General features: G+C 37.7%; 1 protein-coding gene across 7 annotated transcripts in view; it reads left to right on the top strand.

The window, feature by feature from the left end:
• CPED1 (cadherin like and PC-esterase domain containing 1) overlaps positions 1-15,665 on the top strand; it is a 136,718-nt gene extending 121,053 nt beyond the window's left edge. For 6 of the 7 annotated variants that reach the window (XM_085526213.1, XM_085526071.1, XM_085526280.1 and 3 more), the window contains 5 exons: positions 4,419-4,639; positions 4,899-5,000; positions 5,206-5,293; positions 6,962-7,108; positions 12,804-15,665. In XM_085526213.1, coding sequence (XP_085382339.1) covers positions 4,419-4,639; positions 4,899-5,000; positions 5,206-5,293; positions 6,962-7,108; positions 12,804-13,031 — 786 coding nt within the window. In that variant the 3' untranslated portion in view covers positions 13,032-15,665. The remainder of the gene's footprint in view (positions 1-4,418; positions 4,640-4,898; positions 5,001-5,205; positions 5,294-6,961; positions 7,109-12,803) is intronic. The other variant, XR_014938454.1, reaches the window with a different exon arrangement.
• Positions 15,666-17,102: the final 1,437 nt, after the last annotated feature.

The following is a 17,102-nucleotide window of genomic DNA, read 5'->3' as shown; positions in this document are numbered from 1 at the left end:
TCATTGAGAAATATTGCTCAGAGTTTAGTATTATAATAAAGTACCTCTGAATCATGTGTAATTAAGAACAGGAAATGTGAAAAGGCAATATTTGCTGAAGTACTTAAAATTCAGCTGTTAAAACAGGAATTTTAGCTTATAATTTCTTAATAATATTTTAAAGTTAAGTACTGTTTGGGATTTACAGGTGCTTAGATTTCCTAAGCGTGGTTAATTTATAATGATAGGTCTGGTTAAGAAGTGAATTCCACTGTGCTTGCACAATCTCTTAAAGCCTGTAAGCTATGATGGATTTTTTTCTCACAAAACATTTTCAACAGAAGACGCTGAAAGCATCTGTCTGCGTGACAGTGTTGTTTTCTGTCTGGTAAAATTATAGCCTTATGTATGCCTGATCCTTTAGTCATCCTGCAGACAAATCCCCCATTGACCTGAACAGCGCAGGACTAAACCTTGTGCCAGTCTGTGGAGAAAATGAGATAGAGCACATTCTGCACACCTGAACCATCATTGGGCTCATTACTGTCATAGAGCTAAACAGAAGCATCCACAGAACCCCTGGTTCAAATAATATGTGGCATACTCAGCTTTGGTAAGTTCTTGCAGCTGCATAGAAATGTGTGATGTTGCCATAGCTACCACACATTCAATTACATTTAATGATTCTTCTAAGAATTCTTCATCAAAGATTCTTCATGAATCTTCATGATGAAGATTCTTCATCAAAGCTCTCGGAATATTTGGAGGACATAAGCAGGTTTTCTTCCTGGGGCTATGAACCGCCTGCTTTAGCCTCTGGGTTGTCCAAACAAATGCTGATAATGAAGCTGACTTGCAAAGGGTGGATGCTTTGAAAGATACTTTCTGATGGTCTGCATATCACAACAAACTGTGCTCGGCCAGTTCAGAACAAGGGCATTTTGAAAAGACATTTTGCAGGTAGGGTTACACACAAGAGTCCTGTTCTCCCACATGGATTTTTTTTTATTATTTTTTATAAGCAGAAGAAAAAGAATGTGTCTGTTTTCTTCCAGGATTAACAGATGTCTCACAGCATGGTTGGAACAATAGTTAGAACCAGATTTTTGGATGCAGAGAAGGCCTTAATGAATGGATGCTCTGTGTGTGCAGATTTGGTGGTGATGCGCTGTCCATCCAGCAGCCTGGAATGCATTGGATTACAAAGAATCCACAGCTATGTTTCTGTCTGAGATCTCTGCTCTGTTTATGGGAGAGCATCCCCTTCAGAATGTGGCACACAGTCTCCAGAGTGTGTCTGCTGGCACCTCTAGTGAAGATCACAGACGTCAGGGCGAGAGGGCAGGGACCATAGGTTTCACACACTGCAGCACTCATTTTAATGATATATCTTTCAACAGTGCTGTGATTTCATTGTGAAGGAAATAGCTGTAGTTAAACAGACTTACATGATTTCAGTGATACTGTCTTGGCACAGCTCATACCTGCTTGAAGTCAGAGGTTTCTTGACTAAAAGCTAATATGGTTATAACTGACTGATGTCTTTGAGGATAATCTACATTTTTTATCTCTCTTTCTGTACAAACACAGGTCTACTTTGGCTCATTTTCCTCTTCTCCTCTTACATCAAGTCTTAACTATTCTCTTAGCAGACCGGTTTCTGAGTATTTAGGTTAATTTTCCTGGTGCAGCCTGTGTTCCTCACCAGTGTGATGTTGCCATCTGTCACATTCCTGACATCCTGTTCAGCCACACCTTCCCCTAGTAATAAACCTACATTCCCACATGGACACTCAGACATGGATCTAATCCTTTTCCTGATCTGCTTTAACTCCTCACAGCAAGTTCACTCAAAGTGAAAACTGAGATGTTTTGAGACTCAAAATTTACTCCTTCAGAGGTGAGGTGTGAACACCCTTGTGGGTCTTGTGCTATTTGAAGAAGTACCTCAGGGCACTGACAGGTATCTACTTCATCTAGTTATGCTGACTGCTCTACAAGAGTCTGCTCTGACTCCCGGCACCTCCTTCACATTCTCAGAACAATAGCACTATTTTTGGTCAATCTTTGGACAATATTTTTGTATGATGTTGTGGCATTAAGACATCTTTACATCTATATGTCATGTTTGAGGGCTTTGGCCATGGCTGTTCTCATTTCTTTTTCGTGTCTTTTTTTGTTGTTACTGTGAGGGCTCTTGTTCTGCTATTGGAGTACAGTTAGATGAGATTAGACTGCATACAGCTAGATGGGAAAATATTTATCAGAATATTAGTAATTATACAACAAAGACTAAGGTAAAATCACCACATTTTCCAAATCAGTGTAGCTAATAGCTGAATGTGCTCCTTTTCAGTTGGAAATCCCTATGGTAACTGATACCAAAATGGTGTTATATGTTAAAAGAAGAGAAATAGTCTAACATGTCTACAGTGTGTAACCTGGTAGAGCCTATTTGTTATTCTACTAATGCTGTTCCATACTTCTATAGAAATTTACTCACCCACACTGCAAGTTAATTATATCCTTGCCTACAAATATCTAAGAACTCCTCTTTAAATAGATATACATCTATACAATACAGAGATGAATTCATGAAGTAGAGATTAAAGAGATGTGGATATAGACAAACTAGAGAAATTAAGAGATTTTTCAAGTTGAAGAATTCTTGTTTAAAACCTCAAGTTATCCTACTTTAGAATTAGGTCATATTGTTTTGTAGGGTGGACTGTCTTCCAAACTGTAAATAATTGTGTGCATGTTTGTGTGTTAGAGAAGGAAAGAGAGGGAGAATCCAACAAATCCTTCCACTGCCAAAGATCCTTGACTTCTGAATCATGTTGTGCTTGGCTTAAAAAGGTTTCTTGTGGCACAATGTGAAAAGAGTTGGAAATCCCCTTGCATGTGAGAGAAGCGCTTGTGCGGTCCAAGCACGAACAGCAACTGTTTACAAATTTTAATCTGCAAAACAGCTTTGAGAGTTCCAGAAAAGGACATAAAACAGCTTCTCTGTGTGAATTTAAAACAGCTTCTGTGCCTAAATAATGATTCCCTGCAGCCTGTAGACAGGGCATGGGATGTTCACATTACTGTTGTGTGCATTCTCGGCTCTGCCACCAGATTAGGGTATGTTCATGTGGAACAGATTCTGTTCTACGGGAGCTTTCCTTGGTACATGGTTGTGGTTCTTTTTACTTTTCTCACAACAGGCTCATAGTGGGGACTAAATTCAGTCTCTAAAACTGTTCCTGAAGGGAATAGATAAATAGAGATCTATTAGATAAGTCCATAATGTTTTCACCACATAGAATCTCTAAGGCACGCTTTGGAAAGATGTTCTTAAACATGTAATCTTGTGTTGTTTGAATTCTGTTTGCCCAACCAAGCATTCAAGGTGGATGTGTTAAAGCATGAAAAAAAACTCAATGAATTAAATAAAAAACCAAACGGCGACCCCAACTTACAGGATTACAACTACCTCAAGTGCCAGAGGAGGCAGGAAAAAGAGGCACACTGCTGTACAGAAAACAGGGCTGATACTGTGTTATGGCTTTGTGGGATTTCTGACTTTCTTTTATGTTTTTGCTCCCTCATGTGCATTTCTGATTTATTGTGATATTTACAGATCACAGGCAGTTTCACTGGCAAAACTCAGTGAGCCTGTTCTTCAGATTTGCACATCTGACATTGCTTACATGTTTTCTTTAGCAATAGAAAATGTTAGCTTTATCCACTAAAAATAGGGCAATAGTATTAAAAATATATACTTATTGTTCTGTGGTCTCAATGTACAGAGACGCTTAATTTGGCAGAGGAGTCAATAGAATGGATTGAAGCAACCCTACATTTAACTTCTTTATTCATTTGCAAGTTCAGAGACAGACTGCTGACACCTCTGTTATCCTTATGGCTCTTTCAGCTCCCTTTTGGACGCAGTGCTTCCTGTCACACACAGTCCAGGACTATATTCAGATTCTTTGACGCCAAAATAGCTCTCTTTTTTAATTCTCTCTGAAATGAAAGAAAGACTATCTCTTTACAAATAAGGCAGCAGTTGCACTCATTGATGTGTGTGTTCCTTTGGTGTAACTTCTAATTAATCACGCTTATGGAAGACAGAACTTAACCAAGACATGCTGTGTAGGAACAAGCCACATGAAAAACTGAAGGAAGCAAAGCAGGAAACTGCAAGAAATCAAGAGAGGAACTGAATTAGCAATTTGAAGTAACTATAAACTTAAGCTAAAGAAAACAAGGATAAAAAGTGCAGTATTAACTGTGAAACTATAGACTTGTAGTTTTTCTTCATTGAAGCAGAGAACGTTTGCTAAATTAGAATGAAAAGGCTCTAAAAGCCTCCAGCCTGGCTGTATTATTTTCTTTGTTTTTGTTTTTTGTCATGTGTAACTTCTAAGTCACATCTTCCTTTCTATCCAAAGATTCTTTTTATAGGTGACTCAACTAACAGAGGGATGATGTACTATCTAATAGAAAGAGTGAATGAGACTCTTCAGGAATGGCAAAAGACTCATGATGTTAAATGTTATGATAATATAAATGAGGGAAAAACATTTATCAGTTACTCCTACTATCCCCAGTTTTGGATGACTGCAAACCAGAGACCAACTTTTGAAAAAGCACTAGAACAACTTCTGCAGAGGTACTGTATAAACTCCATTGCTGGCTTGTTTGTGTTTTATTCTATTCACAAATGTGTTTAACAGATTTTGGAAGTAAAGTAAGCAAACAATTAAACACAATGTGTTCAGGCCATATTGTGTGGTTGAAAAATAGTAGAAAATGACATCAGGCCTCTGATCAGGGTGCCAGATACAGTTCACTGAAATGCAATGCAATGCTGTTAAAATGTTTGCCATCTGTTTTAAGGCAACGTGTTGTTTTTTCTTTCTGGGTTTTAGATCACGTCCCCTGGAGAACACAGACCAGACTGTACTAATTGTAGGTGGCGTTCAGTGGCTTAATTCCAATCACCTGCAAATTATCCGAAGGGTGTTGAACAGGTAATGTTATGCACTTAGTGTTATTCCATGTCAAGACTTGATATGATAAATTATGGGAAAACACCAGAGATTTAAAATGCAAACAGTTCATTTGTTTTCTTATGGGTGTGGACTTAACTGACTTCGAAAGAAAAAAAAAATGTGATGCCTTTTGATGTGCATGTTAAGTAAAATGTGTGTCCTGTTTTTTTCACTTGCCTAATAGAGAAAATCTATCAAATATCCTGGTGATTATCAAATCCATAGGGATGGGCTTTCACCTCCCAGTGGATGGAATACATTCTTTATCACAGGTAAGTAACAGTATATTTAGAGTGTATTTTCACAGAAGAATTGTTATTTCAGCAATCATTATTTCTGTCTGGCCAAAGTATGTTACCTCTTCTACATGGATCAAAGAAAGTGTAGTGTTTATATCTCTTACTGTGGCTTACTGATGTGGATTCAAACCAATTAGCCTTATTTCATGAATTTCACTGCATTCAGAGTCATTTGAAGCACTGTGCTTAGTCAGCTGTGCCAAGAACTAGAGGAACCTCCAATATTGAGCCTTATGCCAGAGCTGAAGTTGATTTGGGGAGCACAGGCCCTCCATAGAGTGATACAATCAGGACAAGAGAGTAATACAGAGAGTTGAAGTCATGTCCAAAGCTTCTCAGTCTAACAGATGGGTTCATTTCAATGCACTGCATAACTCATTCAGTTCAATATTTTTATTTATGATTTTGTTAGTGGAGAGAGAACACGTGAAATATGTGGATAAGACTAAGCTGGGAAGCACTGGAAGGTAGAACAAAGTAATTAATGCCTACCACCACTGCATACAACATTCCAGCTATCCACACCTGTTAAATAAAGTTCTTAGCTTTCCTAGGTTATGTAGAGCACTCCTATCACACTCAGATCTGCTGTTCATCTCTTCTTCCAGCCATAACACATTGCTTTATTTGTCATGTGACTTTTGCTGTGGAGGCTGCCCTGTCAGATTTTGCCCACTCCTTCCTAGATTTACATTATCTGCCAATAATACTTATTGAATTATGGATTCGAACCATTTCCTTTGTTTATAAAAATGACCAAATTAGGGGACATTAGAGAAGAGGCTGAAATCAGTGAGAAGAAATATGGTCAAAGCTATTGCCATAGCATTCATCAGGGTTCAGACTTAGAAAGGAGAACTTTGATATCATGTAGCTGAGGCAAGGATAGAAAAAAGTACAGAAAAGACCAGAAATCAACTTCAGCGTGCAACTCTCTCTCTTTCTTTTCAGTATTTAAATCATATGTCAAATGACCCATGTGGTTTGGGTGCTTTGGACTTTTGGATTACCCCAGCCACTCTCAGAGCCCTTCTACTTGCAGTGTCAAAATGTGCTGCCTAGGCAAATTCATAGCTAACCTTTCTATTCTTGGCCATCCTGCAGTATCTTGAGAACAAATATTCTGTTCTTCACTATGACTGTGTCTTAGATATCCATGGCCATATATTCCTTTTTAAGCAACAGTCTCAGAGTCTTTGTTTTGAATCTGAATTTATCCTTTTTCGGGAGCAGTTTAATCATTTGCTACATAGGCAACTTCACAACAGGATATTTTTTTCCTGAATTATATTAACAAAATGTATATTAAAAAATTACTCAGTAATTTAATTTTAAACAGCATCGAAACATTCCCATGAAGGAAAGGAAGCTGGGAATCCACTGAAAAATACTTACAGTTACTGCTAATTTGATTTCTAGTTTAGATCTTCTCTAAATCAATCCAATTCGTTGTGTAATTAAAAGAAAATATTGTAGATTTTTGTATAACTATTTATATGCTGCATAACCTGTCTTAAGGAAATACATATAATGTAATTGTTTTGTTCAAAATGCAGTTTTAGTGTTCGTTTCATTGGCAAAGTAAAATAACCTTTAAAAAGTCCTTTTGAAAAACTTTGTGATATGTTATCTGGAACACAGGCAGAAGTACGAAACTTGTGGAATGAAAACCTGGTTATCTTGGAGACAGCAAAAACATATGGCTATGAAGTTGTTGACACATTTATCATCACAATGGGACGATACAAAGAATTCCTGCGGGGGAAGTGCGGGTGTCATTTCCATGAGGTAGGAGTTTATGTGTTTCTCAGGTATTTATGAGAGATTTTAACTACTTAGGAGCTTAGAAACAAAAAGGTATGCAAATAGGGTTGCTTTCATAACTGGAAGTTAGACCTGAGTAAAGGCTGTAGAGACTGTAGGATACATATGGTGGCACTTGGTCACTATGTGGACCAAATGTTGTGGCTATCCAAGAACAGGCTGAGCTGGTGTGGTGGTGGGTCCTTGAAGCAAGCATACTCTTCTAGAGAGGTAACTTTTGGAAATGAATATTTTATTCTTTCCAGGTTCTTCTTTGCTATCTTTTACATTTCTCTACTGTTTTTGCATGTACTCTGTTTATGTTTTCACAATAGTTCAGTCTCACATGTTTTGTCCTAAGCCCTCCTAACTGAACTGGTTGGCAGACTCCCATCAAACCTTGAATTCAAAAATGAAAGGCTGTTTTATTTCTGTATGTATGTTTTCATATGTCTAAGAAAGAGTTATCTGGTACCATTACAATGACAGGTTAAATGAACAGAAATGGTAAGTCATTTGTTCTCATTCTCACCCAAGTCTCTGATTTCTTTTTTTTGTATGAGGTCTGTAGAAAGTGAGCACAACAGGGATGTGGTAAAATATAGAAATAAGCCAAATGAGAACATATTCTTATCCTGTTTGTTCTAAGGCTGGGAGTTTTTGCAGCATATTACAAATGACAGGACTCCATGGATTAAATCAGACACAAATAAGCAAACACATTATATCTAGGCACAAAATCAGTGCAGAGGAATCCAAACCAATGAGTGTTTGAAAAACAAGATATTTAAAGTTTTTCTGATTTGTCTGAGATGTCCTTCGAATATGTGGCATGTCTTTTTACTGGGAGAGCTCTTCCCTGTCAGCAAGGTTTTGAACTTTTTGAACTTTATATGTAACAGTGAAGATCTGCATCCCTGGTCTATCACAGAAGTACCTGAAAACAGAGAATGTAATTTCTGATGAGTCAGGTATTTTCTGCTGATTTAGCATGTGGTATTTCTGAAGTGTCAACAAGGTCACCAGAATATTCCAGTAGCTTCCAACTAAGTCCTAGTAGCATGACACCAGCTTGTTGGTATAAATGCCGATTCCTGGGTTTCTATTATGCATAATCAGTGTGTTGAAAATCTGAGCATTGCTTAAAAGAAGGCTCATGAATATTACATTATTTTCTTCAGAAACTAGGAAAAACTTTGAGGAATAAAGAGGACATATCTTTCCAGGTGCTTGCTAAAAAGAAACCCAAAAAACAAAAACCACAACTTCTGATAAAAAAGTATTTCATCAGCATAAAAATGCAGTTGTGCACTCAGAGATCACCAGAAACACCATGCCTCAGTTCATTGCTAAGGACCTAAGGACAGATAAGCCTTCTGGAGTCTCCATAGATAAAATCGTGTGTAGCACACTAAGAAATTGTTTGTGATGCTACAAAGATCCATATTCTTATGAATTGAACCTGAGTTGCCTCTTTACTGAAAAACTAGGTAACTACCACAAATTTTTATATTAAAATCTGTTTAGGACCATGAAATTTGAACTGCTGTATTTTTCAAGAAGCTTTTACATGACCATAAGACAGATGGCAGGTACACTTTCTTTCACAGAATGGAATGCAAATATGAAATGAAAAGAAATTGTTACTGAAAAGTAAAAATTGGAAGAAAAAGGATGCAATGAAGGATGTCTCTTTGAAATGAAGAGTTAATGACTTTATGGTATTTCACAGCCAGCTGGGGGCTTTGTGTCAGTAAGAAGCTATTTAACAGAAGTATCAGGACTTTGATTTCTGACCAGAATAATGACACCAATAATCTGAAGTACCATTTTAGAGACAGAACTCCACTATTTATTTCTTATGAAGAAAAACCTACTTTTTTTTTTTTTTTTTTTTTTTTTAATTAGAGTTATCATAATAAATAATAATAAAAAATAAATTATCAACTACACAAATGAAATGCAAGCATTTTTCCAGCATGATTTTAGGGATTTGTTTTCTGTCAAAAGAAATGACTTAAAATGAGAATGACTACTAAATGTTTTCTGAAGCCCTCAGTAGAAGGACAAAAGCTTTTGGTTTTTTCTGTAAGCCCTACCCTTGGCCAAGCCAATCCCCAGGACATGGACCATGTGCAGAGTTAGCACAGAATTTCTGTAGAGCTTCACAGCTACAAAGGTGGGCTGTGACACCCAGAACAAGGTAGAAGCACTGATTCTTGCTGTAAAGAAATGTCAGGACAGCTACGATGTATTTCCCTTTAAGTTCCAGAAGATGGAAATATCTAATAAAAAGGCTTTCTTCTTCAGGCATGCACTGTATGTGCTGAAAAACAAGATATACTGTGTCTAATTAAACTTCAGAGTAGTTTAAACCAAGCAAAGTGAAATTCAGCGCTGATTATACTAAAATTGAAGCAAAATTCCAGAGTATCCTTTTTGTGTCTGTCAGTCAGGCCCCAGCATAGCAAGGCTGACCACTTTCTTGAAGCTTGTGGGTTATATTTAACTCTACCAGACATGGCATTCAGAAAACGTATTAATATAAGGCTTTGATTTTTCTACTTAGACATTCCACACAAAGGGAACAAGACAGTCTACCAGACCATAAACGTGATCCCAAAAAAAGAGAAACAATCAGCTGTGCCTAGCTGGACTTTGTTTCAGTACAAGGCTGACTGGGACAGTGCACAGGCTTGGGAGCATTATCAGACCTTTTGGAGTGCTGAGGGCAAGCCACACAGCTGGTTTCTCCTTCAGGGTCCACAGAACTCATATGTTTTCAGTCCATCGCTTTGGCCTCTGTCCTGTTTTGGGACCAAACACAGTGTACATGGTTAATTAGCTGATCCTTTAATCTGCTCTGCTTTATACATTAGAGAGGGATGAACATAGCTCAGCCCAAATGGAGCTGGGATGATGGGAATAAGTCACAGAGCAGATATTTATGCAATGGATAAATAGTTCCATGGAGTAAAAGCCTCCCTCCATTTCACCCAGACAGCTACACTGATCCCCTTTTTGCCTACTGCCCAGATGTGGGTGTCTTCGTGGGTCATTGCTGATGCTTTCCATTTCCACCAAGCTCTTCAGTGAAACAGAGGACTTCAAAGTGAAATATTTCAGAAGCTTTGTAGGTGGAAAACAGCAGGGCATGATCAGCCATCAGCATTTCTCAGGCACTTTTCCATCATTTTACATGCGCTCATGTGCAGATTTGGCCATGCTTAACCGCCCAAGGATCTAAACAGAGAGTGTGTGTTTCTGGGGAAGATCAGGGAAGCATTTGGCTTGTAGAGCTGTTATTAATGAGGCTTGAGAGGCCAGTGTGTTGAAAGAAACATAGATGTACCCAGGAGAATCCATCAGCCACCAAAAACCAGACTTGATCCTTGACGAAAGCAAAAAGAAAGTCCTTGAATGTTTTTGGTACCTCGTTAGTTTTAACAGTTTTGTCATCAGTTTATTTCTACATCCTGGCAAATGAAGTTTCATCAGGTGCTGAAGCAGTTTCCACTAGGAAAATGGCATTTTGCCTCTGAGGTTGGAGCCAAGAACATTATGTAAAACTCGAGAACTTTTCATGTTGTATGAAACCAGATGAGGTGATTAAATCTACTTTTTACTTTCACTTTCTTTCTCTTAAAAAAAATGTCCTTCTAATCTCCCAGAAGACAGCATCCCCACTGTAAACTGAAGCGAAACACGGCCATGTGGCAATGGAGGGATGTCCCTTCTGTGTGATCAGAAAACAAGAACCGAAATGCATTCATCAGCTCTCATTTAGTTCTCACCAGCTGGTCAAATATATCTTGTTTGTCCTGATAAATTATTTGAGTCCCCACCAACACACTTCAGAGGGCCTTGGGTCACGCTGACAGCACAGAAATCTGCAGCAGATTGGCAAGGAATCTAGACTCGTGGGAAATTATATTGATCTGGGACAAAAAATCTTGCATAATTCTGGATCTTTCTGTCCAAACATACTTCTAGTTCTGTGCACATATGCAAACATTATTTTGTAATTACCTCATGCATCAAAAATGCTTGTGGAGAAGTAGATCTGCCAGCAGTTATAAAGATCTTATTGGAACCTACTTTTATTTAGATTTATTCCCTAATTTGATGGCAATGAAATCATGGGCACAACAGAAGAGAAACAAGCAAGCTTGGTATTTTGGTATCTTAATAAGTGCTTGGCTTCTGAGTGAACATTAGATTGCATTCCTTGGAGATTATGCCTAACAGGAATGCAGTTTGGGTGATTGGTTCAAGGTGGCATCATTTTGGAATAGCTGTAAGACCTAAGGCCCTAATTTAGAAAAATGAACCTGTAGTAATTGCCTGAAAAAAAATATAACCGCCCCTGGCTTATCTGTATCAAATTGATCTGAGGATACATTAATTTTCTACTTGGATAATTCCTGGTCTTTTATTAGTTCAGCCATCTCCATCATAGACTTTCTTCTCAGTTTTTCAAGCCTTTGAACATTTTTCCTTCATTCGCATTTAATTCTGTGTGAGTTATTCCAATCCATTCACTATGAGCCTCACTATTTATTAACTTTGTTTCTGATTGTTCACTATCAGTAAACAGACAATAAATATTTTTACAAAGCTAATATGCTCCTGCATAAATATATTCATTAAGTCTGTTTTTTGTTTTGTTTTGTTTTTTGGGGGTTGTTTTGTTTTGTCTTTTTGTTTTGTGTGTTTTTTTCTTTCTCCTGGGCTATGGTTGATACAGCAGCAAAACTGAAAACTACCAGAGATATCAGAAATAAATTAACTGCCTGGCTCCTTTGTTACTGACTGGGCTTTGTACTCTACCCTCCATGGGCAAAAATTCTGTATTTTTTCTCATGAAGTCGCTTCATTATTAATCAGTGACTGTGTGTTGACTGAGCCCAGGTCTTCGGCATCATGAGACTTCTTGAGTTAAGAAGCTCCTGAGAACCCTACCATTCACTTTCTCACTAGTTCCATATGTATTTGATTATTCCATACATACTGAACATGATCATTCCAGAGATTTATGCATATGTAGAGGCCTGAGGGGGAGGGTTTTTTCTTCACTGTGGTTTTGTCAGTGTGATGCCCTGAACACCTTAGCAGAAGGAAGACTGCACATAACATGCAATTAAGTCTCTTCTTGGAGAAGCAAGGCATGGCCCGGTTCTTAGTCCAGCGGAGAGCTGAGCCACTCTTGCATCAAGACCTGAGAGTGAGGGTATTCTGGCTTAGAATATAGAACATAGGTTCCTCACTTACTGGGAACTGAGAACATCTGGACTTAAACACTTCTGCAAGTGAGGGCTGTCCTGAGTTTGTGTTTTACAAGGTAGATGTGCAGACAAGCTATGAAAAATGAATTTGATAGCTCAGAAAAAATTATCCCTAATAAAGAGGGTCTAATATACTAAAGATATTACAGAATCAGCCAAGTGAGTGTGAGGGACATATACCTTTTTATTTCAAAGCTTAACACAATCTTACACATTAATTAGCATTTATTGCAACAAGTTGACCCACTAAAATAACATTTCTAAGCAAATTGCAACTCAAGGTAAGAGTATCAGCATCTGCCTTGTGGAGAACTGCCTCAACATTTGTGTAGACACAGCTGTGTATCCTTCTAGGTGCATGCAGAAAGCATTCACATATGTCACTTCTTTTGCAGGTGGTGAAATCCAATCCTTCTGAAGAAAGTCCACACATAACAATGACGTTATCAAGGCACTACACACTGGGGAAGTATTTCAGCAGTCAAAGCAAGCTATCGCAACTGCAGGACTATGCATCAAATTCTCAGTCCCCATATCATGTCCGAGGTCCAATAAATCAAGTTTATTCTGAAATCCTTCTGAACAGGCTCTGCGCAAGTAAGAGGGGGCTTGTCAGCACGTAGCCTCTCCTGGATGTAGTGCTGGGACTGGAGATATGCCACTATGTGAATGACATTAGCAGGACCATGCTGAATTTATGACACGCTTCCTTGATTGGCTGCATATGTACCAACAGAGTTTGAAACGTGGCATTTTTCCTAACATGTTATGAAATCAAGCTTTGTGGTTTCAAAATGGAAGATGGAGGGATGCAGAGAGAGAGCAGATGGGAAGTTACTTGAACTGTTGCCAAATGCTAGAACAGCTGTAGCTCAAGCAACTGTTTATTAATGATAGTAAAGAGAGAAATATATACACTTGAACAATTTGGAAAGGACTGCTTTAGCTCTTCCGCACTATCTAATTTTCTATTTATAGAGACACTGTAATATTTGAATGTATTTAGAAACTGGGTACATTCCATTTTAAAGAGTTTTATTTTATGTGGATGGGATCCCCTTCAGTATCAAATCTTTTCTATTTAGACACTTGGTTTATAGAATTCGAAAGTGCCCTTTTGAACTTCATTTTTTTGCCCCCTGGAAACACTTCTCTTCCTTTTATCTTAAATGCAACAGATGTCTACTCTATTTTTTTGCATTTTCTAAAGTTAATATAGAAATAGATTTCTTAGACTTGAGACTGATTGTAATTGTGTTAAAGTAACATGTAAATTCAGTGAATACTTTAACAGACTTATTCTAGGTCACACTGTAGAAGAATGGCCATATGCAAGAAGGCTGACCTTTGTCACATCCTATTGCAAATGGCGGGCCCCATTGTAACACAGAATTACACTGCTGCACCATCCTCATCAGCACTGTGGTTGTATTTGACTCTGACTAGATGACCATAACAGATACTTTAGAAAACATCTGATCAATCCATGGCCTGATATGTTTTGGCACAACTACAAATGTCTTAAGAGGAAGCAGTATTGTTTTTGTATGAATTAAAAGCACAAAGGTCAATTGAAAAGTAAAAAAAAATAAATAAATCACCTACACACTAGAGAGGGGAGTCAGAACCGGATAAGTATGAGTCTAATAAAGGATCCACTGAGCTCTCTGGCTTGCTTCTCCCTTCACAGATTTATATATAGTCCTCTACTTGCTTCCACTCTCTTTGGAAAAGGAAGCCACAAGCGATGTCAGTAAACACACAAATTATAGTACAAAACTAATTACTATCTTCTGGGCCTTTGTAGCAAAAAGGGGCTACCATATTTAGAAATAAGACTAGAAATTAATGGCACCACGTTTAGAGTTTACCAACAAGAACCTTAAACACAGTCCGTATCCCCAGCTACAGTATTGTGAATTCTTGCTCCTTCATATATATGAAGTCATGCAATATAGAGTCCTGTTTTCCTAGATTGTCAGTAGATCCTCAAAAAGAGGATTTGGTACCCTCTAATCTCGGAGACTTCCCACTAAGTAAACAAAGCTTCTAGTTTAGGCAATGACCTTGCAGTAAGTGAGACGGTGTGAATATATATGTACGCGTTTTTCTACAATATGTTGCTGCTATGCTTACAGTAAATGTCCCTGAATTTCTGCATAAGGTTTTTCCTGAAATGGAGCTTTATATGAAAGACAGGGTCAGGAGCTGTACATAAATACTGCAAATGTCAGTATTTGTTTTTGAGAAATGTGATTATCTAAGGAATATAATTGTATGCAAATGACATAAGATAATAAGCTTGGGTTTGGAACTCTGCACAAGCAAAAAGAACTGCACAAGCTTTAAGTCAAGAGCTTTCATATCAAGTCATTAACATCAGTTGATGCAAAAGGCAGCCAAATATAATTGGCATTGAGATGATCAATGATAGGAGTATTGCAGTTCTGCTTCTGTTAAGATCTTCTTTGCTCATTTAAATCCACATGCTGTGGCTGTTATTGTTATGTACACAAATGTTTTTAAGGCATAACCTGTGTTTATGTGTTTGTGGTTTGTTTTTAATCAAAGACTATGGCTGAAGCATCAGCTACAGTGAGAAAAAGAGCTGACTTTGTCATACTGTAGCTGATATTGGCGAATGTGCAATTCATCACTTCCAGTTTCACCACAAAATGGTTTACATGTGCTGTACACACAGATGTCTTAATGTTTTCCAAATCTTAATATTTTTCAAATGTAGCAAGTTATATTTCTTCTGTATGTTTGCTATTTTTTATGTATCTGTGTAGGTATTTACATGTGTACAAATTTATTGTTACAGTTGCAAACCAATGTTTATTTAAATGAGTTCTTTGAATATATATATTTTTATCACTGTATATGAGTCATGTAATCTTAGGAATAAACAAAGGGAATGCAGGTGCCAAAAGAGATTTTTCACTATTTCACTCAAAATGTATCTATCATCTAGAGGTACATGAAAGAAGAGATTTGATATTGACATGGAAGCACTGCTTGTTCGTACACATCAGAATTAAGACTAGGACAATAAAAGGATTACTATGTCTGAATTCCAGTGAAAGCACATGTGCTGCTATTATTGTTTTGCTCTAGAATTATCTTGTCTGCTATGATATTTTGCCAGAATAAGCATTAGAATGTTTCTGCTGTATTTGCTGCCTAATAATATAGTTTTTTCCCCCCTATATTTGCCTTAGTCACATTACGCACCATTAAAATGGCAAAAAACCTCATTGTCAAGATGAGTTCCTCTTAGTACAGACATGAATTGCCCTAGAACCGATGGAAGGACTGGCATTATCAACCTAACCAACCTGGGGGAAAAGTACACAGAAAAGTGGTGTTTCCTGCTCAATTTCTGACCAGCAACATGTCAAACCTAGAGTGGAACCAGGATATACTTTAAACTACAGGTGGGGGCACTAAAGCTGTGCTGTAAAAAAATAAATGCCCTGAAATACAAAGCAATAATTCCAGTCATTATTTCATTCCTTTGAACTGAAGCTGAAGAATCACCATCCAGAGGGTTACTCACAGTCTTTCACATAAGTACAAATTGTGCAGTTATTTGAGTTTTAGCCTACTAGGGTAGAGAGCCACCGGGACCAAGTTCATCTCCATGAGTATCTTTGGAATAACTGTCTGTAACAAAAAAAGATTTCCCTGTTTATAAGGAAATGCCTTGGCAGGTCAGCTCTGCCATTGGAGATGTTGTATTTCAACCGGCTTAATTTGACAAGGAGCTGAAAGAATGATCTACAAATACTGTTTTTACAGTTAATATTCATTTGACAATGTTATTCTATAGAATAATCCTTTTCACAACATTAAATATAGGCCTTCTACTTTATTTTTCTCTTCTGTGACATATTAAAAGGACATCAAAGACAATTTATTTGCTTATCGGGTGGAGTGGTTGGGCATCCGATTACCTCAAGGCTGAAATAACCACTAATAGTTATGCTTCTGTTGCTATGCTGAGCCAAAGAGAATGCTTTGAAGAAGCAGATATGTATGATATTAAGTTGACTGCAGTCCAGGGATCTTTCAGATTACTTTTTTAGAATAAAGCAATTTTTTAGAGGTGTAGTGAACTATTTGGCATAGAGTCAAGCTCCTAAACAAGCCCCTGTAGTCTCAGATGAAAAATATAGTTTGCCTGTTAGCTCTGCATCCGGCTCATCTTACTTCATTGTTTTGACTGTATGTACCTGCTCTACTTCACTTCAGTGTTTCTTTCAGATGACACGAGAAGTTCCTCTTCCACTTTAGAGAGCTCAGCTTTTGGAAATCTGAGAGAAGACTGTTGCTGAGGTGTTGGAACCAAGTGGTCTTCAAGGTGTTTTCCAACCCAAGACACTCTATGATTCTATGCTATGTGAAGGTGTCACTGCAGAACTAGAAACCTTGAGTGAGAAATCCAAATGCCTCAGATGCCTTTCGGCAAAGCCAGTGTGGTTACAAAGAGCTCACCACAGATAAAGTGGATGAAATGAAAGTTGTCAGCAGCCCCTTAAGGTCGGTAAATTCTGAGGGATATTGTCAGATTTTGAAGACCAGTTCTGGATTTGGCAGAGTTTATCACATGGAACAATCTGAAAATGTCTTTTAACTTTTCTTTTTTACATATTATGACCAACTTCCATATTTCTTTTGTGATTCACTAGGAT

This window comes from Coturnix japonica, chromosome 1 (genome assembly GCF_054131305.1).
Source record: "Coturnix japonica strain WE chromosome 1, WE-NBRP24, whole genome shotgun sequence".
Lineage (NCBI taxonomy): Eukaryota > Metazoa > Chordata > Aves > Galliformes > Phasianidae > Coturnix > Coturnix japonica.
This window is presented reverse-complemented; position numbering and strand designations above follow the sequence as displayed.